The following is a 21,942-nucleotide window of genomic DNA, read 5'->3' as shown; positions in this document are numbered from 1 at the left end:
GAGGGGCAGAGAGGAGGGGGGCAGAGAGAGGGGGCAGAGAGAAGGAGGGCAGAGAGAGGGGGGCAGAGAGAGGGGGGCAGAGAGGAGGAGGTGCAGAGTGGAGCGGGTGCAGAGAGGTGGGGTGCAGAGAGGGGGGATGCAGAGAGGGGGGTGCAGAGAGGGGTGGGCCGGAGAGGGGTGGGCCGGAGAGGGGTGGGCCGGAGAGGGGGGGGGGGCGGAGAGGGGGGGGGGGCGGAGAGGGGGGGGGGGCGGAGAGGGGGGGGGCGGAGAGGGGGGGAGCGGAGAGGGGGGGGGCGGAGAGGGGGGGGGCGGAGAGGGGGGGGGGGCCGGAGAGGGGGGGGCCGGAAAGGGGGGGGCCGGAGAGGGGGGGCCGGAGAGGGGGGCCGGAGAGGGGGGCCGGAGAGGGGGGGGGGGGATTGAGAGGGGGAGGGGGGCTGGACAGGCGGGGGCTGGAGAGGAGGGGGCCCGGAGAGGGGGGGTGCAGAGAGGGGGGGGTGCAGAGAGGTGGGGGCCGGAGGGGTGGGGCAGAGAGGGGGGCAGAGAGGGGGGGGCAGAGAGGGGGGGCAGAGAGGGGGGGCAGAGAGGGGGGTGCAGAGAGGGGGGCAGAGAGAGGGGGGCAGAGAGAGGGGGGCAGAGAGAGGGGGGCAGAGAGAGGGGGGCAGAGAGAGGGGGGCAGAGAGAGGGGGGCAGAGAGAGGGGGGCAGAGAGAGGGGGGCAGAGAGGAGGTGCAGAGAGGGGGGCAGTGGGGGTGCAGGGAGGAGGGGGTGCAGAGAGGTGCAGGGAGGAGGGCGTGCAGAGAGGGGGTGCAGGGAGGAGGGGGTGCAGACAAGAGGGGGGCAGAGAGAGGGGGCAGAGTAGGGCAGAGAGAGGGGGGGCAGAGAGGAGGAGGTGCAGAGTGGAGCGGGTGCAGAGAGGGGGGTGCAGGAAGGCGGGGGTGCAGAGAGGGGAAGGTGCAGAGAGGGAGGGTGCAGAGGGGGGGGGTGCAGAGAGGGGGGGGTGAAGAGAGGAGGGGGGTGAAGAGAGGAGGGGGTGCAGAGAGGAGGGGGTGCAGAGAGGAGGGGGTGCAGAGAGGAGGGGGTGCAGAGAGGAGGGGGTGCAGAGAGGAGGGGGGTGCAGAGAGGAGGGGGTGCAGAGAGGAGGGGGTGCAGAGAGGAGGGGGTGCAGAGAGGAGGGGGTGCAGAGAGGAGGAGGTGCAGAGAGGAGGGGGTGCAGAGAGGAGGAGGGGTAGACAGGAGGAGGGGTAGAGAGGAGGAGGGGCAGAGAGGAGGGGGGCAGAGAGAGGGGGCAGAGAGAAGGAGGGCAGAGAGAGGGGGGCAGAGAGAGGGGGGCAGAGAGGAGGAGGTGCAGAGTGGAGCGGGTGCAGAGAGGTGGGGTGCAGAGAGGGGGGATGCAGAGAGGGGGGTGCAGAGAGGGGTGGGCCGGAGAGGGGTGGGCCGGAGAGGGGTGGGCCGGAGAGGGGTGGGCCGGAGAGGGGGGGGGGGCGGAGAGGGGGGGGGCGGAGAGGGGGGGGGCGGAGAGTGGGGGGTGCCGGAGAGGGGGGGGCCGGAGAAGGGGGGCCGGAGAGGGGGGCCGGAGAGGGGGGCCGGAGAGGGGGGCCGGAGAGGGGGGCCGGAGAGGGGGGGGGGATTGTGAGGGGGAGGGGGGCTGGAGAGGCGGGGGCTGGAGAGGAGGGGGCCCGGAGAGGGGGGTGCAGAGAGGGGGGGGTGCAGAGAGGTGGGGGCCGGAGGGGTGGGGCAGAGAGGGGGGCAGAGAGGGGGGGGCAGAGAGGGGGGTGCAGAGAGGGGGGTGCAGAGAGGGGGGTGCAGAGAGGGGGGTGCAGAGAGGGGGGTGCAGAGAGGGGGGTGCAGCGAGGGGGGCAGAGAGAGGGGGGGCAGAGAGAGGGGGGCAGAGAGAGGGGGGCAGAGAGGAGGAGGTGCAGAGAGGGGGGCAGTGGGGGGTGCAGGGAGGAGGGGGTGCAGAGAGGTGCAGGGAGGAGGGCGTGCAGAGAGGGGGTGCAGGGAGGAGGGGGTGCAGACAAGAGGGGGGCAGAGAGAGGGGGCAGAGTAGGGCAGAGAGAGGGGGGCAGAGAGGAGGAGGTGCAGAGTGGAGCGGGTGCAGAGAGGGGGGTGCAGGAAGGCGGGGGTGCAGAGAGGGGAAGGTGCAGAGAGGGAGGGTGCAGAGAGGGGGGTGCAGAGGGGGGGGTGCAGAGGGGGGGGTGCAGAGAGGGGGGTGCAGAGAGGGGGGTGCAGAGAGGGGGGTGCAGAGAGGGGGGTGCAGAGAGGGGGGTGCAGAGAGGGGGGGTGCAGAGAGGGGGGTGCAGAGAGGGGGGTGCAGAGAGGAGGGTGCAGAGAGGAGGGTGCAGAGAGGAGGGTGCAGAGAGGAGGGTGCAGAGAGGAGGGTGCAGAGAGGGGGGGATGCAGAGAGGGGGGATGCAGAGAGGGGGATGCAGAGAGGTGGGGGCCGGAGAGGGGGGGTGCAGAGAGGGGGGTGCAGAGAGGGGGGTGCGGAGACGGGGGGTGCGGAGACGGGGGGTGCGGATACGGGGGGTGCGGAGAGGGGGGGGTGCGGAGAGGGGGGGTGCGGAGAGGGGGGGTGCGGAGAGGGGGGGTGCGGAGAGGGGGGGTGCGGAGAGGGGGGGTGCGGAGAGGGGGGGTGCGGAGAGGGGGGATGCGGAGAGGGGGGGTGCGGAGAGGGGGGGTGCGGAGAGGGGGGGTGCGGAGAGGGGGGGTGCGGAGAGGGGGGGTGCGGAGAGGGGGGGTGCGGAGAGGGGGGGTGCGGAGAGGGGGGGTGCGGAGAGGGGGGGTGCGGAGAGGGGGGGTGCGGAGAGGGGGGGTGCGGAGAGGGGGGGTGCGGAGAGGGGTGGTGCGGAGAGGGGTGGTGCGGAGAGGGGTGGTGCGGAGAGGGGTGGTGCGGAGAGGGGGGATGCGGAGAGGGGGGATGCAGTGAGGGGGATGCAGAGGGGGCGGCAGAGGGGGGGGCCGGAGAGGGGGGGGCCGGAGAGGGGGGCGAGCCGGAGAGGGGGGGGCCGGAGAGGGGGGGCCCGGAGAGGGGGGGCCGAGAGGGGGGGGGCCGGAGAGGGGGGGGCCGGAGAGGGGGGGCCGGAGAGGGGGGGCCGGAGAGGCGGGGGGGGCCGGAGAGGGGGGGGCCGGAGAGGGGGGGCCGGAGAGGGGGGGGCCGGAGAGGGGGGGGGGCCGGAGAGGGGGGGGGCCGGAGAGGGGGGGGCCGGAGAGGGGGGGGCCGGAGAGGGGGGGGGCCGGAGAGGGGGGGCCGGAGAGGGGGGGCCGGAGAGGGGGGGGCCGGAGAGGGGGGGGGCCGGAGAGGGGGGGCCGGAGGGCGGGGGGGCCGGAGGGGGGGCGGGGCTGCAGAGGGGGCGGGGGCGGAGAGGGGGGGGGCGGAGACGGGGGGGGGTGGGCGGAGAGGCGGGCCGGAGAGGGGGGGCCGAGGACGGGGGGGTCGGAGACGGGGGGGCCGGAGACGGGGGGGCCGGAGACGGGGGGGGCGGGGCCGGAGAGGGGGGGGCCAGAGAGGGGGGGCCAGAGAGGGGGGCGGGGCCAGAGAGGGGGGGCGGAGACGGGGGGGCCGGAGACGGGGGGGGGCCGGAGAGGGGGGGGCCAGAGAGGGGGGGCTAGAGAGGGGGGGGGGGGGCCGGAGAAGGGGGGGCCGGAGGAGGGGGGGCCGGAGGAGGGGGGCCGGAGGAGGGGGGGGCCGGAGGAGGGGGGGGGCCGGAGGAGGGGGGGTGCAGAGAGGGGGGGTGCAGAGAGGGGGGTGCAGAGAAGGGGGGTGCAGAGGAAGGGGGGTGCAGAGAGGGGGGTGCAGAGAGGGGGGTGCAGAGAGGGGGGTGCAGAGAGGGGGGGTGCAGAGAGGGGGGGTGCAGAGAGGGGGGTGCGGAGAGGAGGGATGCAGAGAGGGGGGATGCAGAGAGGGGGGTGCGGAGAGGGGGGGTGCGGAGAGGGGGGTGCGGAGAGGGGGGTGCGGAGAGGGCGGGGGGCGGAGAGGGGGGGCCGGAGGGGGGGGGGCCAATGGGGGGGGGGGCAAATGGGGGGGGGCAAATGGGGGGGGGCAGAGAGGGGGTCAGAGAGCGGGGGATGCAGCAAGGGGGCAGAGAGGGGGGTACAGAGGGGGGGCAGAGAGGGGGGGCAGAGAGGAGAAGGATCAGAGAGGGGGGGCAGAGGGGGAAGGTGCAGAGAGGGGGGTGCAGAGAGGGTGGGTGCAGAGAGGGTGGGTGCAGAGAGGGTGGGTGCAGAGAGGGGGGATGCAGAGAGGGGGGATGCAGTGAGGGGGGATGCAGAGAGGGGGGATGCAGAGAGGGGGGGATGCAGAGAGGGGGGATGCAGAGAGGGGGGATGCAGAGAGCGGGGGCCGGAGAGGGGGGGCTGCAGAGGGGGGGGCCGGAGAGGGGGGGGCCGGAGAGGGGGGGGCCGGAGAGGGGGGCCGCAGAGGGGGGGGCCGCAGAGGGGGGGGGGCGGGAGAGGGGGGGGCGGAGACGGGGGGGGGGGGGGCGGAGAGGGGCGGGCCGGAGAGGGGGGGCCGAGGACGGGGGGGAGGCCGGAGACGGGAGGGGGGGGCCGGAGAGGGGGGGGGCCGGAGAGGGGGGGGCGGAGAGGGGGGGGGGGCCAGAGAGGGGGGGGGGCCCAGAGAGGGGGGGGGGGCCAGAGAGGGGGGGGGCCGGAGAGGGGGGGGGGCCGGAGAGGGGGGGGGGCCGGAGAGGGGGGGGTGCAGAGAGGGGGGTGCAGAGAGGGGGGGTGCAGAGAGGGGGGGTGCAGAGAGGGGGGGTGCAGAGAGGGGGGTGCGGAGAGGGGGGTGCGGAAAGGGGGGGCGGAGAGGGGGGGCCGGAGGGGGGGGTGCAAATGGGGGGGGGCAGAGAGGGGGTCAGAGAGCGGGGGGATGCAGCAAGGGGGCAGAGAGGGGGGTACAGAGGGGGGGCAGAGAAGGGGGGCAGAGAGGAGAAGGTGCAGAGAGGGGGGGCAGAGAGGGGAAGGTGCAGAGAGGGTGGGTGCAGAGAGGGTGGGTGCAGAGAGGGGGGATGCAGAGAGGGGGGATGCAGAGAGGGGGGGGCCGGGGAGGGGGGGCCGGAAAGGGGGGGGCCGGAGAGGGGGGGGCCGGAGAGGGGGGGGCCGGAGAGGGGGGGCCGGAGACGGGGGGGCCGGAGACGGGGGGGCCGGAGACGGGGGGGCCGGAGACGGGGGGGCCGGAGAGGGGGGGCCGGAGAGGGGGGGCCGGAGACGGGGGGGCCGGAGACGGGGGGGGCCGGAGACGGGTGGGCCGGAGATGGGGGGGCCGGAGACGGGGGGGCCGGAGACGGGGGGGCCGGAGACGGGGGGGCCGGAGACGGGGGGGGCCGGAGACGGGGGGGCCGGAGACTGGGGGGCCGGAGGACTGGGGGGCCGGAGACAGGGGGGGGCGGAGACGGGGGGGGGGCCGGAGACGGGGGGGGCCAGAGACGGGGGGGGGCCAGAGACGGGGGGGGGGGGCGGGCCGGAGACGGGGGGGGGGGGGGGGCGGAGGGGTCGGTGAGGGGGGGGCCGGAGAGGGGGGTTGCAGAGAGTGGGGGTGCAGAGAGGGGGGTGCAGAGAGGGGAGACAGAGAGGCGGGAGAGAGGGGGGTGCAGAGAGGGGGGGTGCAGAGAGGGGGTGCAGAGAGGGAGGGCAGAGAGGGAGGGCAGAGAGGAGGGCAGAGAGGGAGGGGCAGAGAGGGAGGGCAGAGGGGTGCAGAGAGGGGGGTGCAGGGAAGAGGGGGTGCAGGGAGGAGGGGGGTGCAGGGAGGAGGGGGTGCAGGAGGAGGGGGTGCAGGGAGGAGGGGGTGCAGGGAGGAGGGGGTGCAGGGAGGAGGGGGTGCAGGGAGGAGGGGGTGCAGGGAGGAGGGGGTGCCGGGAGAGGGGGGTGCAGGGAGGAGGGGGTGCAGGGAGGAGGGGGTGCAGGGAGGAGGGGGTGCAGGGAGGAGGGGGTGCAGGGAGGAGGGGGTGCAGGGAGGAGGGGGTGCACGGAGGAGGGGGTGCAGGGAGGAGGGGGTGCAGGGAGGAGGGGGTGCAGGGAGGAGGGGGTGCAGGGAGGAGGGGGTGCAGGGAGGAGGGGGTGCAGGGAGGAGGGGGTGCAGGGAGGAGGGGGTGCAGGGAGGAGGGAGGCAGAGAGGAGGAGCGGCAGAGAGGAGGAGGGGCAGAGAGAAGGGCGGCAGAGACAAGAAGGGCAGAGAGAGGGGGGCAGAGAGAGGGGGCAGAGAGAGGGGGGCAGAGAGAGGGGGGCAGAGTGAGGGGGGGCAGAGAGAGGGGGGCAGAGAGAGGGGGCAGAGAGAGGGGGGCAGAGAGAGGGGGGCAGAGAGAGGGGGCAGAGAGAGGGGGGGCAGAGAGAGGGGGGCAGAGAGAGGGGGGCAGAGAGAGGGGGGCAGAGAGAGGGGGGGCAGAGAGAGGGGGGCAGAGAGAGGGGGCAGAGAGAGGGGGGGCAGAGAGAGGGGGGCAGAGAGAGGGGGCAGAGAGAAGGGGGCAGAGAGAAGGGGGCAGAGAGAAGGGGGCAGAGAGAAGGGGGCAGAGAGAAGGGGGCAGAGAGAAGGGGGCAGAGAGAAGGGGGGCAGAGAGAAGGGGGCAGAGAGAAGGGGGCAGAGAGAAGGGGGCAGAGAGAAGGGGGCAGAGAGAAGGGGGCAGAGAGAAGGGGGCAGAGAGAGGGGGGCAGAGAGAGGGGAGCAGGAGAGAGGGGGCAGAGAGAGGGGGGCAGAGAGAGGGGGCAGAGAGGAGGGGGGGCAGAGAGGAGGAGGTGCAGAGAGGTGGGGTGCAGGAAGGGCGGGGTGCAGAGAGAGGGAAGGTGCAGAGAGGGTGGTGCAGAGAGGGTGGGTGCAGAGAGGGGTGGGTGCAGAGAGGGTGGGTGCAGAGAGGGGGGATGCAGAGAGGGGGGGTGCAGAGAGGGGCGGGCAGGGGGCGAGGGCGGGCCGGGGAGGGGGGGGCCGGAGAGGGGGGGGCCGGAGAGGGGGGGGGCCGGAGAGGGGGGGGCCGGAGAGGGGGGGGGCCGGAGACGGGGGGGCCGGAGACGGGGGGGCCGGAGACGGGGGGCCGGAGACAGGGGGGGGGCCGGAGACTGGGGGGGGGCCGGAGACTGGGGGGCCGGAGACTGGGGGGCCGGAGACAGGGGGGGGGCGGAGACGGGGGGGGCCAGAGACGGGGGGGGCCAGAGACGGGGGGGGCCGGAGACGGGGGGGGCCGGAGACGGGGGGGGCCAGAGACGGGGGGGGCCAGAGACGGGGGGGGCCAGAGACGGGGGGGGCCAGAGACGGGGGGGGCCAGAGACGGGGGGGGGGGGGGGGGGCCGGAGACGGGGGGGGGGCGGAGGGGTCGGTGAGGGGGGGGCCGGAGAGGGGGGTTGCAGAGAGTGGGGGTGCAGAGAGGGGGGTTGCAGAGAGGGGGGGCAGAGAGGGGGGGCAGAGAGGGGGGGCAGAGAGGGGGGGCAGAGAGGGGGGGTGCAGGAGGGGGGGGTGCAGAGAGGGGGGGTGCAGAGAGGGGGGGCAGAGAGGCGGGAGAGAGGGGGGTGCAGAGAGGAGGGTGCAGAGAGGGGGTGCAGAGAGGGAGGGCAGAGAGGGAGGGCAGAGAGGGAGGGGCAGAGAGGGAGGGCAGAGGGGTGCAGAGAGGGGGTGCAGGAAGAGGGGGGTGCAGGGAGGAGGGGGTGCAGGGAGGAGGGGGTGCAGGGGAGGAGGGGGTGCAGGGAGGAGGGGGTGCCGGGAGGAGGGGGTGCCGGGAGGAGGGGTGCCGGGAGGAGGGGGTGCAGGGAGGAGGGGGGTGCAGGGAGGAGGGGGTGCAGGGAGGAGGGGGTGCAGGGAGGAGGGGGTGCAGGGAGGAGGGGGTGCAGGGAGGAGGGGGGTGCACGGAGGAGGGGGTGCAGGGAGGAGGGGGGTGCAGGGAGGAGGGGGTGCAGGGAGGAGGGGGTGCAGGGAGGAGGGGGTGCAGGGAGGAGGGGGTGCAGGAGGAGGGGGTGCAGGGAGGAGGGGGTGCAGGGAGGAGGGAGGCAGAGAGGAGGAGCGGCAGAGAGGAGGAGGGGCAGAGAGAGGGCGGCAGAGACAAGAAGGGCAGAGAGAGGGGGGCAGAGAGAGGGGCAGAGAGAGGGGGGCAGAGAGAGGGGGGCAGAGTGAGGGGGGGCAGAGAGAGGGGGGCAGAGAGAGGGGGGCAGAGAGGAGGGGGGCAGAGAGAGGGGGGCAGAGAGAGGGGGGCAGAGAGAGGGGGGCAGAGAGAGGGGGGCAGAGAGAGGGGGGCAGAGAGAGGGGGGCAGAGAGAGGGGGCAGGAGGGGGCAGAGAGAAGGGGGCAGAGAGAAGGGGGCAGAGAGAAGGGGGCAGAGAGAAGGGGGCAGAGAGAAGGGGGCAGAGAGAAGGGGGCAGAGAAGGGGGCAGAGAGAAGGGGGCAGAGAGAAGGTGGCAGAGAGAGGGGGGGCAGAGAGAGGGGAGCAGAGAGAGGGGGCAGAGAGAGGGGGGCAGAGAGAGGGGGCAGAGAGGAGGGGGGGCAGAGAGGAGGAGGTGCAGAGAGGTGGGGTGCAGGAAGGCGGGGGTGCAGAGAGAGGAAGGTGCACAGGGGGGGTGCAGAGAGGGGGGTGCAGAGAGATGGGGGCAGAGAGAGGGGGGCAGAGAGAGGGGGGCAGAGAGAGGGGGGCAGAGAGGAGGGGGTGCAGAGAGGAGGAGGTGCAGAGAGGAGGAGGTGCAGAGAGGAGGAGGGGTAGACAGGAGGAGGGGTAGAGAGGAGGAGGGGCAGAGAGGAGGGGGGCAGAGAGGAGGGGAGCAGAGAGAGGGGGCAGAGAGAAGGAGGGCAGAGAGAGGGGGGCAGAGAGAGGGGGCAGAGAGGAGGAGGTGCAGAGTGGAGCGGGTGCAGAGAGGTGGGGTGCAGAGAGGGGGGTGCAGAGAGGGGTGGGCCGGAGAGGGGTGGGCCGGAGAGGGGTGGGCTGGAGAGGGGGGGGGGGCGGAGAGGGCGGGGGGGCGGAGAGGGGGGGGGCGGAGAGTGGGGGGTGCCGGAGAGGCGGGGGGCTGGGAGGAGGGGGCCCGGAGAGGGGGGTGCAGAGAGGGGGGGGTGCAGAGAGGTGGGGGCCGGAGGGGTGGGGCAGAGAGGGGGGCAGAGAGGGGGGGGGGGGAGAGGGGGGGTGCAGAGAGGGGGGTGCAGAGAGGGGGGTGCAGAGAGGGGGGTGCAGAGAGGGGGGTGCAGAGAGGGGGGTGCAGAGAGGGGGGGTGCAGAGAGGGGGGCAGGAGAGGGGGGCAGAGAGAGGGGGGCAGAGAGAGGGGGGCAGAGAGGAGGAGGTGCAGAGAGGGGGGCAGTGGGGGTGCAGGGAGGAGGGAGTGCAGAGAGGTGCAGGGAGGAGGGCGTGCAGAGAGGGGGTGCAGGGAGGAGGGGGTGCAGACAAGAGGGGGGCAGAGAGGAGGGGGCAGAGAGAGGGGGGCAGAGAGGAGGAGGTGCAGAGTGGAGCGGGTGCAGAGAGGGGGTGCAGGAAGGCGGGGGTGCAGAGAGGGGAAGGTGCAGAGAGGGAGGGTGCAGAGAGGGGGGTGCAGAGGGGGGGGGTGCAGAGGGGGGGGTGCAGAGAGGGGGGTGCAGAGAGGGGGGTGCAGAGAGGGGGGGTGCAGAGAGGGGGGTGCAGAGAGGGGGGTGCAGAGAGGGGGGTGCAGAGAGGGGGGTGCAGAGAGGGGGGTGCAGAGAGGGGGGTGCAGAGAGGGGGGTGCAGAGAGGGGGGTGCAGAGAGGAGGGTGCAGAGAGGAGGGTGCAGAGAGGGGGTATGCAGAGAGGGGGTATGCAGAGAGGGGGGTATGCAGAGAGGGGGGATGCAGAGAGGGGGATGCAGAGAGGTGGGGGCCGGAGAGGGGGGGTGCAGAGAGGGGGGTGCAGAGAGGGGGGGTGCGGAGACGGGGGGTGCGGATACGGGGGGTGCGGAGAGGGGGGGTGCGGAGAGGGGGGGTGCGGAGAGGGGGGGTGCGGAGAGGGGGGGTGCGGAGAGGGGGGGGTGCGGAGAGGGGGGGTGCGGAGAGGGGGGGTGCGGAGAGGGGGGGTGCGGAGAGGGGGGTGCGGAGAGGGGGGGGTGCGGAGAGGGGGGGTGCGGAGAGGGGTGGTGCGGAGAGGGGGGGGCCGGAGAGGGGGGGATGCAGAGAGGGGGGGCCGGAGAGGGGGGGGCCGGAGAGGGGGGGGCCGGAGAGGGGGGGGCCGGAGAGGGGGGGGCCGGAGAGGGGGGGGGCCGGAGAGGGGGGGGCCGGAGAGGGGGGGGCCGGAGAGGGGGGGGCCGGAGAGGGGGGGGCCGGAGAGGGGGGGGCCGGAGAGGTGGGGGCCGGAGAGGGGGGGGCCGGAGAGGGGGGGGGCCGGGAGAGGGGGGGGCCGGAGAGGGGGGGGGGCCGGAGAGGGGGGGCCGGAGAGGGTGGGCCGGAGAGGGGGGGGGCTGGAGAGGGGGGGCCGGAGAGGGGGGGGCCGGAGAGGGGGGGGCCGGAGAGGGGGGGGCCGGAGAGGGGGGGGCCGGAGAGGGGGGGGCCGGAGAGGGGGGGGCCGGAGAGGGGGGGGCCGGAGAGGGGGGGGCCGGAGAGGGGGGGCCGGAGAGGGGGGCCGGAGAGGGGGGGCCGGAGAGGGGGGGGGGGCCGCAGAGGGGGGGGGCGGAGGACGGGGGGGGTGGGCGGAGAGGGGCGGGCCGGAGAGGGGGGGGCCGAGGACGGGGGGGTCGGAGACGGGGGGGCCGGAGACGGGGGGGGCGGAGACGGGGGGGGGGGCCAGAGAGGGGGGGGCCAGAGAGGGGGGGGCCAGAGAGGGGGGGGCCGGAGACGGGGGGGCCGGAGACGGGGGGGCCGGAGACGGGGGGGGGGGGGCCGGAGAGGGGGGGGCCAGAGAGGGGGGGCCAGAGAGGGGGGGGGGCCGGAGAAGGGGGGGGCCGGAGGAGGGGGGGGCCGGAGGAGGGGGGGGCCGGAGGAGGGGGGGGCCGGAGGAGGGGGGGGCCGGAGGAGGGGGGGTGCAGAGAGGGGGGGTGCAGAGAGGGGGGGTGCAGAGAGGGGGGGTGCAGAGAGGGGGGGTGCAGAGAGGGGGGGTGCAGAGGGGGGGGGGAGGGGGGGTGCAGAGAGGGGGGGTGCAGAGAGGGGGGTGCGGAGAGGAGGGATGCAGAGAGGGGGGATGCAGAGAGGGGGGATGCAGAGAGGGGGGATGCAGAGAGGGGGGGCCGGAGAGGGGGGGCCGGAGAGGGGGGGCCGGAGAGGGGGGGCCGGAGAGGGGGGGCCGGAGAGGGGGGGCCGGAGAGGGGGGGGCCGGAGTGGGGGGGGCCGGAGAGGAGGGGGCCGGAGAGGGGGGGGCCGGAGAGGGGGGGGGCCGGAGAGGGGGGGCCGGAGAGGGGGGGCCGGAGAGGGGGGGCCGGAGAGGGGGGGGGCCGGAGAGGGGGGGGGCCGGAGAGGGGGGGGGCCGGAGAGGGGGGGGGCCGGAGAGGGGGGGGGGCGGAGAGGGGGGGCCGGAGAGGGGGGGCCGGAGAGGGGGGGGGCCGGAGAGGGGGGGCCGGAGGGGGGGGAGGCCGCAGAGGGGGGGGGGCCAGAGGGGGGGGGCGGAGAGGGGGGGGGCCGGAGAGGGGGGGCCAGAGAGGGGGGGTGCAGAGAGGGGGGTGCGGAGAGGGGGGTGCGGAGAGGGCGGGGGGGCGGAGAGGGGGGGCCGGAGGGGGGGGGGCCAATGGGGGGGGGCAAATGGGGGGGGCAAATGGGGGGGGGGCAAATGGGGGGGGGGCAAATGGGGGGGGGCAGAGAGGGGGGTCAGAGAGCGGGGGATGCAGCAAGGGGGCAGAGAGGGGGGTACAGAGGGGGGGCAGAGAGGGGGGGCAGAGAGGAGAAGGATCAGAGAGGGGGGGCAGAGAGGGGAAGGTGCAGAGAGGGGGGTGCAGAGAGGGTGGGTGCAGAGAGGGTGGGTGCAGAGAGGGTGGGTGCAGAGAGGGGGGGGATGCAGAGAGGGGGGATGCAGAGAGGGGGGGATGCAGAGAGGGGGGATGCAGAGAGGGGGGATGCAGAGAGGGGGGATGCAGAGAGGGGGGGATGCAGAGAGCGGGGGCCGGAGAGGGGGGGCTGCAGAGGGGGGGCCGGAGAGGGGGGGGCCGGGAGAGGGGGGGCCGGAGAGGGGGGGCCGCAGAGGGGGGGCCGCAGAGGGGGGGCCGCAGAGGGGGGGCCGCAGAGGGGGGGGCGGAGAGGGGGGGGGGCGGAGACGGGGGGGGGGGGCGGAGAGGGGCGGGCCGGAGAGGGGGGGCCGAGGACGGGGGGGGGGGGCCGGAGACGGGAGGGGGGGGCCGGAGAGGGGGGGGCCCGGAGAGGGGGGGGGGGGCGGAGAGGGGGGGGGGCCAGAGAGGGGGGGGGCCAGAGAGGGGGGGGGGCCGGAGAGGGGGGGGGGCCGGAGAGGGGGGGGTGCAGAGAGGGGGGGTGCAGAGAGGGGGGGTGCAGAGAGGGGGGGTGCAGAGAGGGGGGGGTGCAGAGAGGGGGGATGCAGAGAGGGGGGTGCGGAGAGGGGGGTGCGGAAAGGGGGGGCGGAGAGGGGGGGCCGGAGGGGGGGTGCAAATGGGGGGGGCAGAGAGGGGGTCAGAGAGCGGGGGATGCAGCAAGGGGGCAGAGAGGGGGGTACAGAGAGGGGGGCAGAGAGGGGGGGCAGAGAGGAGAAGGTGCAGAGAGGGGGGGCAGAGAGGGGAAGGTGCAGAGAGGGTGGGTGCAGAGAGGGTGGGTGCAGAGAGGGTGGGTGCAGAGAGGGTGGGTGCAGAGAGGGTGGGTGCAGAGAGGGTGGGTGCAGAGAGGGTGGGTGCAGAGAGGGTGGGTGCAGAGAGGGTGGGTGCAGAGAGGGTGGGTGCAGAGAGGGTGGGTGCAGAGAGGGTGGGTGCAGAGAGGGTGGGTGCAGAGAGGGTGGGTGCAGAGAGGGTGGGTGCAGAGAGGGTGGGTGCAGAGAGGGTGGGTGCAGAGAGGGTGGTGCAGAGAGGGTGGGTGCAGAGAGGGTGGGTGCAGAGAGGGGGAATGCAGAGAGGGGGAATGCAGAGAGTGGGGATGCAGAGAGGGGGGTGCAGAGAGGGGCGGGCCGGGGAGGGGGGGCCGGAAAGGGGGGGGCCGGAGAGGGGGGGGCCGGAGAGGGGGGGGCCGGAGAGGTGGGGGCCGGAGAGGGGGGGGCCGGAGATGGGGGGGCCGGGAGACGGGGGGGCCGGAGACGGGGGGGCCGGAGACGGGGGGGGCCGGAGACGGGGGGGCCGGAGACTGGGGGGCCGGAGACTGGGGGGCCGGAGACAGGTGGGGGGGCGGAGACGGGGGGGGGCCGGAGACGGGGGGGGCCAGAGACGGGGGGGGGGGGGGCCGGAGACGGGGGGGGGGGGCGGAGGGGGCGGTGAGGGGGGGGCCGAGAGAGGGGGGTTGCAGAGAGTGGGGTGCAGAGAGGGGGGTTGCAGAGAGGGGGGTTGCAGAGAGGGGGGGCAGAGAGGGGGGGTGCAGGAGAGGGGGGGGCCGGAGAGGGGGGGGGCCGGAGAGGGGGGGGCCGGAGAGGGGGGGGCCGGAGAGGGGGGGGCCGGAGAGGGGGGGGCCGGAGAGGGGGGGGCCGGAGAGGGGGGGGGCCGGAGAGGGGGGGGGCCGGAGAGGGGGGGGCCGGAGAGGGGGGGGCCGGAGAGGGGGGGGCCGGAGAGGGGGGGGCCGGAGAGGGGGGGGCCGGAGAGGGGGGGGGCCGGAGAGGGGGGGGGCCGGAGAGGGGGGGGGCCGGAGAGGGGGGGGCCGGAGAGGGGGGGGCCGGAGAGGGGGGTGCAGAGAGGGGGGTGCAGAGAGGGGATGCCGGAGGGGAGGGTAGAGAGGGGGGTAGAGAGGGGGGCAGAGAGGGGGGCAGAGAGGGGGGGCAGAGAGGGGGGGGCAGAGAGGGGGGGGGCAGAGAGGGGGGGCAGAGAGGGGGGGCAGAGTGGGAGGGTGCAGATTGGTAGGGTGCAGAGAGGGGGAGGGGCAGTGAGGAGGGAACAGAGAGGAGGGGGTGCAGAGAGGAGGGGGTGCAGAGAGGGTGGTTGCAGAGAGGGGGGCACGGGGGGGGCAGAGAGGGGGGCACAGGGGGGCAGAGAGGGGGGTGCAGAGATGGGGGTGCAGAGAGAGGGGGGCAGAGAGAGGGGGGCAGAGAGAGGGGGGCAGAGAGAGGGGGGCAAGAGGAGGATGTGCAGAGTTGGGGAAGGTGCAGAGAGGGGAGCAGAGAGGGAGAATAGAGGGGTGCAGAGAAGAGGGGGTGCAGGGAGGAGGGGGTGCAGGGAGGAGGGGGTGCAGGGAGGAGGGGGTGCAGGGAGGAGGGGGTGCAGGGAGGAGGGGGTGCAGGGAGGAGGGGGTGCAGGGAGGAGGGGGTGCAGGGAGGAGGGGGTGCAGGGAGGAGGGGGTGCAGGGAGGAGGGGGTGCAGGGAGGAGGGGGTGCAGGGAGGAGGGGGTGCAGGGAGGAGGGGGTGCAGGGAGGAGGGGGTGCAGGGAGGAGGGGGTGCAGGGAGGAGGGGTGCAGGGAGGAGGGGGTGCAGGGAGGAGGGGGGTGCAGGGAGGGAGGGGGTGCAGGAGGAGGGGGGTGCAGGGAGGGAGGGGGTGCAGGGAGGAGGGGGTGCAGGGAGGAGGGGGTGCAGGGAGGAGGGGGTGCAGGGAGGAGGGGGTGCAGGGAGGAGGGGGTGCAGGGAGGAGGGGGTGCAGGAGGAGGGGGTGCAGGGAGGAGGGGGTGCAGGGAGGAGGGGGTGCAGGGAGGAGGGGGTGCAGGAGGAGGGGGTGCAGGGAGGAGGGGGTGCAGGGAGGAGGGGGTGCAGGGAGGAGGGGGTGCAGGGAGGAGGGGGTGCAGGGAGGAGGGGGTGCAGGGAGGAGGGGGTGCAGGGAGGAGGGGGTGCAGGGAGGAGGGGGTGCAGGGAGGAGGGGGTGCAGGGAGGAGGGGGTGCAGGGAGGAGGGGGTGCAGGGGAGGAGGGGGTGCAGGGAGGAGGGGGTGCAGGGAGGAGGGGGTGCAGGGAGGAGGGGGTGCAGGGAGGAGGGGGGTGCAGGGAGGAGGGGGTGCAGGGAGGAGGGGGGTGCAGGGAGGAGGGGGTGCAGGGAGGGGGAGGGGGTGCAGGGAGGAGGGGGTGCAGGGAGGAGGGGGTGCAGGGAGGAGGGGGTGCAGAGAGGAGGGGATGCAGAGAGGAGGGGATGCAGAGAGGGGGTGCAGGGAGGAGGGGGTGCAGAGAGGAGGGGGTGCAGAGAGGAGGGGGGGTGCAGAGAGGAGGGGTGCAGAGAGGAGGGGGTGCAGAGAGGAGGGGGTGCAGAGAGGAGGGGGTGCAGAGAGGAGGGGGTGCAGAGAGGAGGGGGTGCAGAGAGGAGGGGGTGCAGAGAGGAGGGGGTGCAGAGAGGAGGGGGTGCAGAGAGGAGGGGGTGCAGAGAGGAGGGGGTGCAGAGAGGAGGGGGTGCAGAGAGGAGGGCGTGCAGAGAGGAGGGGATGCAGAGAGGAGGGGGTGCAGAGAGGAGGGGGTGCAGAGAGCAGGGGGTGCAGGGAGGAGGGGGTGCAGAGAGGGGGTGCAGAGAGGGGGGTGCAGAGAGGGGGTGCAGAGAGGGGGTGCAGAGAGGGGGTGCAGAGAGGGGGTGCAGAGAGGGGGTGCAGAGAGGGGGTGCAGAGAGGGGGGTGCAGGGAGGGGGGTGCAGGGAGGAGGGGTGCAGAGAGGGGGGTGCAGAGAGGGGGGGTGCAGAGAGTGGGAGTGCAGAGAGGGGGGTGCAGAGAGGGGGGTGCAGAGAGGGGGGTGCAGAGAGGGGGGGTGCAGAGAGGGGGTGCAGAGAGGGGGGGGTGCAGAGAGGGGGGGTGCAGAGAGGGGGGGTGCAGAGAGGGGGGGTGCAGAGAGGGGGGTGCAGAGAGGGGGGTGCAGAGAGGGGGGTGCAGAGAGGGGGGTGCAGAGAGGGGGGTGCAGAGAGGGGGGTGCAGAGAGGGGGGTGCAGAGAGGGGGGTGCAGAGAGGGGGGTGCAGAGAGGGGGGTGCAGAGAGGGGGTGCAGAGAGGGGGGTGCAGAGAGGGGGGTGCAGAGAGGGGGGTGCAGAGAGGGGGGTGCAGAGAGGGGGGTGCAGAGAGGGGGGGCAGAGAGAGGGGGGCAGAGAGAGGGGGGCAGAGAGAGGGGGGCAAGAGGAGGAGGTGCAGAGTGGGAAGGTGCAGAGAGGGGGGCAGAGAGGGGGGGGCAGAGGGGGAGCATAGAGGGGTGCAGAGAAGAGTGGGGTGCAGGGAGGAGGGGGTGTAGGGAGGAGGGGGTGCAGGGAGGAGGGGGTGCAGGAGGAGGGGGTGCAGGGAGGAGGGGGTGCAGGGAGGAGGGGGTGCAGGGAGGAGGGGGTGCAGGGAGGAGGGGGTGCAGGGAGGAGGGGGTGCAGGGAGGAGGGGGTGCAGGGAGGAGGGGGTGCAGGGAGGAGGGGGTGCAGGGAGGAGGGGGTGCAGGGAGGAGGGGGTGCAGGGAGGAGGGGGTGCAGGGAGGAGGGGGTGCAGGGAGGAGGGGGTGCAGAGAAGAGTGGGGTGCAGGGAGGAGGGGAGGAGGGGGTGCAGGGAGGAGGGGGTGCAGGGAGGAGGGGGTGCAGGGAGGAGGGGGTGCAGGGAGGAGGGGGTGCAGGGAGGAGGGGGTGCAGGGAGGAGGGGGTGCAGGGAGGAGGGGGTGCAGGGAGGAGGGGGTGCAGGGAGGAGGGGGTGCAGGGAGGAGGGGGTGCAGGGAGGAGGGGGTGCAGGGAGGAGGGGGTGCAGGGAGGAGGGGGTGCAGGGAGGAGGGGGTGCAGGGAGGAGGGGGTGCAGGGAGGAGGGGGTGCAGGGAGGAGGGGGTGCAGGGAGGAGGGGGGTGCAGGGAGGAGGGGGTGCAGGGAGGAGGGGGTGCAGGGAGGAGGGGGTGCAGGGAGGAGGGGGTGCAGGGAGGAGGGGGTGCAGGGAGGAGGGGGTGCAGGGAGGAGGGGGTGCAGGGAGGAGGGGGTGCAGGGAGGAGGGGGTGCAGGGAGGGGGGTGCAGAGAGGGGTGCAGGGAGGAGGGCGTGCAGAGAGGGGGTGCAGAGAGGGGGTGCAGAGAGGGGGTGCAGAGAGGAGGGGGTGCAGAGAGGAGGGGGTGCAGAGAGGAGGGGTGCTGAGAGGAGGGGTGCAGAGAGGAGGGGGTGCAGAGAGGAGGGGGTGCAGAGAGGAGGGGGTGCAGAGAGGAGGGGGTGCAGAGAGGGGGTGCAGAGAGGGGGTGCAGAGAGGGGGTGCAGAGAGGTGGTGCAGAGAGGGGGTGCAGAGAGGGGGTGCAGAGAGGGGGTGCAGAGAGGGGGTGCAGAGAGGGGGTGCAGGGAGGAGGGGGGCAGAGAGGTAGGGGTGCAGAGAGGAGGGGGTGCAGAGGGCAGGAGGAGGGGTGCAGAGAGGGGGTGCAGAGAGGAGGGGGTGCAGGGAGGGGGTGCAGAGAGGAGGGGGTGCAGAGAGGAGGGGGTGCAGGGAGGAGGGGGTGCAGGGAGGAGGGAGGTGCAGAGAGGAGGGAGTGCAGAGAGGGGGTGCAGGGAGGAGGGGGTGCAGGGAGGGGGTGCAGAGAGGAGGGGGTGCAGAGAGAGGAGGAGGTGCAGAGAGGGGGCCTGGTACCTGTGCTTTCTATCCTGTTGGGCAGGTTGGCTGGACACGAGTTGCTGATGGTGACTGTTCCATTCGACATGATTTGTGTGGTGTAGACACTGAGCAAGTTCCCCGACACTGGTAGCTGTGGAGAGAGAAGAATTAAGGGCTATAATCCCCCTCCCGTTAGGGGGCATGGCTGTAACCCCTTCCCCCGAGTGTGGCGCAGTAAACCCACCCTCCCCCCCGGGGGCTGTGGTTTAATCCTACCCTCTTCCATGGCATGGCAGTCTGTAATTCCCCTCCTCCCCTGGGGAGGGCGGTGCTGTAATTCCCCCTCCTCCCCTGGGAGGTGATGCTGTAATTCCCCCTCCTCCCCTGGGGAGGGGGTGCTGTAATTCCCACTCCTCCCCTGGGGAGGGGGTGCTGTAATTCCCCCCTCCTCCCCTGGGCAGGTGATGCTGTAATTCCCCCTCCTCCCCTGGGGTGGCGGTGCTGTTATTCCCCCTCCTCCCCTGGGGAGGTGATGCTGTAATTCCCACTCCTCCCCTGGGGGGGCGGTGCTGCAATTCCCCCTCCTCCCCTGGGGAGGGGGGTGCTGTAATTCCCCCTCCTCCCCTGGGGGGGTGGTGCTGTTATTCCCCCTCCTCCCCTGGGGAGGTGATGCTGTAATTCCCCCTCCTCCCCTGGGGTGGCGGTGCTGTTATTCCCCCTCCTCCCCTGGGGAGGTGATGCTGTAATTCCCACTCTCCCCTGGGGGGCGGTGCTGCAATTCCCCCTCCTCCCCTGGGGAGGGGGTGCTGTAATTCCCACTCCTCCCAGGGGGGCGGTGCTGCAATTCCCCCTCCTCCCCTGGGGAGGGGGTGCTGTAATTCCCCCTCCTCCCCTGGGGGGGGTGGTGCTGTTATTCCCCCTCCTCCCCTGGGGAGGTGATGCTGTAATTCCCCCTCCTCCCCTGGGGTGGCGGTGCTGTAATTCCCCCTCCTCCCCTGGGGGGGTGGTGCTGTTATTCCCCCTCCTCCCCTGGGGAGGTGATGCTGTAATTCCCCCTCCTCCCCTGGGGTGGCGGTGCTGTAATTCCCCCTCCTCCCCTGGGGAGGTGATGCTGTTATTCCCCCTCCTCCCCTGGGGAGGTGATGCTGTAATTCCCACTCCTCCCCTGGGGGGCGGTGCTGCAATTCCCCCTCCTCCCCTGGGGGGGTGGTGCTGTAATTCCCACTCCTCCCCTGGGGGGGTGGTGCTGTAATTCCCACTCCTCCCCTGGGGAGGGGGTGCTGTAATTCCCACTCCTCCCCTGGGGAGGTGGTGCTGTAATTCCCCCTCCTCCCCTGGGGAGGTGGTGCTGTAATCCCCCCTCTCCTTCAGGGGATGGCACTGTATTTCCCACACTCCCCCAGGAGGTCCCGTTTTAAGACCATACTCCCCACGCGCGACAGTGCTGTAATCCACCCCCATCTCCACCCCCCCCACCACCACGTGGGACAGTGCTGTAATCCCACCCTCCCCGCACGGGACAGTGCTGTAATCCCACCCTCCCCACGCGGGACAGTGCTGTAATCCCACCCTCCCATGCGGGACAGTGCTGTAATCCCACTCTCCTCCTGTGGGACAGTGCTGTAATCCCACCCTCCCCACGCGGGACAGTGCTGTATCCCACCCTCCCCACGTGGGACAGTGCTGTATTCCCACCCACCCCACGCGGGACAGTGCTGTAATCCACCCTCCCCACGCGGGACAGTGCTGTAATCCCACCCTCCCCATGCGGGACAGTGCCGTAATCCTACCCTCCCCACGCGGGACAGTGCTGTAATCCCACCCTCCCCACAGGACAGTGCTGTAATCCCACCATCCCCACACGGGACAGTGCTGTAATCCTACCCTCCCCATGCGGGACAGTGCCATAATCCTGCCCTCCCCACGCGGGACAGTGCTGTAATCCCACCCTCCACACGCGGGACAGTGCTATAATCCCACCCTCCCCGCACGGGACAGTGCTGTAATCCCCCTTCCCACGCAGGACAGTGCTGTAATCCCACCGTCCCCACACGGGACAGTGCTGTAATCCCACCCCTCCCCATGCAGGACAGTGCTGTAATCCCCCCTCCCCACGCGGGACAGTGCTGTAATCCCACCCTCCCCATTCGGGGACAGTGCTGTAATCCGACCCTCCCCATGGGGGACAGTGCTGTAATCCCACCCTCCCCACGCGGGACAGTGCTGTAATCCCACCCTCCCCAGGTGGGACAGTGCTGTACCCCACCCTCCCCACAGGGGACAGTGCTATAATCCCACCCCTCCTCAGGCGGGACAGTGCTGTAATCCCCCCTCCCCATGTGGGATAGTGCTGTAATCTGACCCTCCCCACGCGGGACAGTGCTGTAATCCCACCCTCCCCACGTGGGACAGTGCTGTAATCCCACCCTCCCCATACGGGACAGTGCAGTAATCCACCCCTCCCCATACGGGACAGTGCAGTAATCCACCCTCCCCATACGGGACAGTGCTGTAATCCCTCCCTCCCCGTGCGGGACAGTGCTGTAATCCCCCTCCCCCAAGCGGGACAGTGCTGTAATCCCACCCCTCCCCACGTGAGGCAGTTCTGTAATCCCACCCTCCCCACACAGGACAGTGCTGTAATCCCACCCTCCCCACACGGGACAGTGCTGTAATCCCACCCTCCCCATGCGGGACAGTGCTGTAATCCCACCCTCCCCACACGGGACAGTGCTGTAATCCCACCCTCCCCACGCAGGACAGTGCTGTAATCCCACCCTCCCCATGCAGGACAGTGCTGTAATCCCACCCTCCCCACACGGGACAGTGCTGTAATCTCCCCCTCCCCCATGCAGGACAGTGCTGTAATCCCACCCTCCCCAGGCGGGACAGTGCTGTAATCCCACCCTCCCCACGTGGGACAGTGCTGTAATCTGACCTTCCCCACGCGGGACAGTGCTGTATCCCACCCTCCTCATGCGGGACAGTGCTGTAATCCCACCCTCCCCACGCAAGACAGTGCTGTAATCCCACCCTCCCCATGCGGGACAGTGCTGTAATCCCACCCTCCCCACGCGGGACAGTGCTGTAATCCCACCCCCCATGCGGGACAGTGCTGTAATCCCACCCCCCACACGGGACAGTGCTGTAATCCCACCCTCCCCATGCGGGACAGTGCTGTAATCCCACCCTCCCCATACGGGACAGTGCTGTAATCCCACCCTCCCAATACGGGACAGTGCTGTAATCCCACCCTCCCCATGCGGGACAGTGCTGTAATCCCACCCTCCCCATGCGGGACAGTGCTGTAATCCCACCCTTCCCATGCGGGACAGTGCTGTAATCCCACCCTCCCAATACGGGACAGTGCTGTAATCCCACCCTTCCCATACGGGACAGTGCTGTAATCCCACCCTCCCCACACGGGACAGTGCTGTAATCCCACCTGTCCCATGCGGGACAGTGCTGTAATCCACCCTCCCCACGCAGGACAGTGCTGTAATCCCACCCTCCCCACGCGGGACAGTGCTGTAATCCCACCCTCCCCACACGGGACAGTGCTGTAATCCCACCCTCCCCACACGTGACAATGCTGTAATCCCACCCTCCCCACGCGGGACAGTGCTGTAATCCCACCCTCCCCACGCGGGACAGTGCTGTAATCCCACCCTCCCCACGCGGGACGGTGCTGTAATCCCACCCTCCCCACACGGGACAGTGCTGTAATCCACCCTCCCCACGCGGGACAATGCTGTAATCCCACCCTCCCCCATGCGGGACAGTGCTGTAATCCCACCCTCCCCACACGGGACAGTGCTGTAATCCCACCCTCCCCACGCAGGACAGTGCTGTAATCCCACCCTCCCCATGCCGGACAGTGCTGTAATCCCACCCTCCCCACGCGGGACAGTGCTGTAATCCACCCTCCCCCGCGGGACAGTGCTGTAATCCCACCCTCCCCATGCGGGACAGTGCTGTAATCCCACCCTCCCCATGCGGGACAGTGCTGTAATCCCACCCTCCCCATGCGGGACAGTGCTGTAATCCCCACCCTCCCCGTGCGGGACAGTGCTGTAATCCCACCCTCCCCCACGTGGGACAGTGCTGTAATCCCACCCTCCCCATACGGGACAGTGCTGTAATCCACCCTCCCCATACGGGACAGTGCTGTAATCCCACCCTCCCCATGCGGGACAGTGCTGTAATCCCACCCTCCCCATGCGGGACAGTGCTGTAATCCCACCCTCCCCATGTGGGACAGTGCTGTAATCCACCCTCCCCATGTGGGACAGTGCTGTAATCCCACCCTCCCCACGCGGGACAGTGCTGTAATCCCACCCTCACGTTTGTCCCCGCCTGTTTGGCGTCTGCACTTGATCGAAACATTCAGTATCGCATCATGTGAGTCCCGCTAATGACACGCATCCTATTATTCCATGATAACTCTGACGTTGGACTGGGGTGAGCACCCGTTGGATTTTACCCTGGTGTTGTAAGACTTCTTA

The 21,942-nt window shown here is 72.7% G+C and overlaps 1 protein-coding gene across 2 annotated transcripts in view; it reads right to left on the bottom strand.

Moving 5' to 3' along the window:
- LOC140398988 (microphthalmia-associated transcription factor-like) overlaps positions 1 to 17,622 on the bottom strand; it is an 89,793-nt gene extending 72,171 nt beyond the window's left edge. The window contains exon 1 of one of the 2 annotated variants that reach the window (XM_072488018.1): positions 17,474 to 17,622. In XM_072488018.1, the coding sequence (XP_072344119.1) occupies positions 17,474 to 17,543 (70 nt within the window). In that variant the 5' untranslated portion in view covers positions 17,544 to 17,622. The remainder of the gene's footprint in view (positions 1 to 17,473) is intronic. The other variant, XM_072488017.1, reaches the window with a different exon arrangement.
- Positions 17,623 to 21,942: the final 4,320 nt, after the last annotated feature.

This window comes from Scyliorhinus torazame, chromosome 22 (genome assembly GCF_047496885.1).
Source record: "Scyliorhinus torazame isolate Kashiwa2021f chromosome 22, sScyTor2.1, whole genome shotgun sequence".
Classification (NCBI taxonomy): domain Eukaryota; kingdom Metazoa; phylum Chordata; class Chondrichthyes; order Carcharhiniformes; family Scyliorhinidae; genus Scyliorhinus; species Scyliorhinus torazame.
The sequence above is the reverse complement of the archived record's forward strand: the minus strand, read 5'-3'. Positions and strand labels throughout refer to the sequence as shown.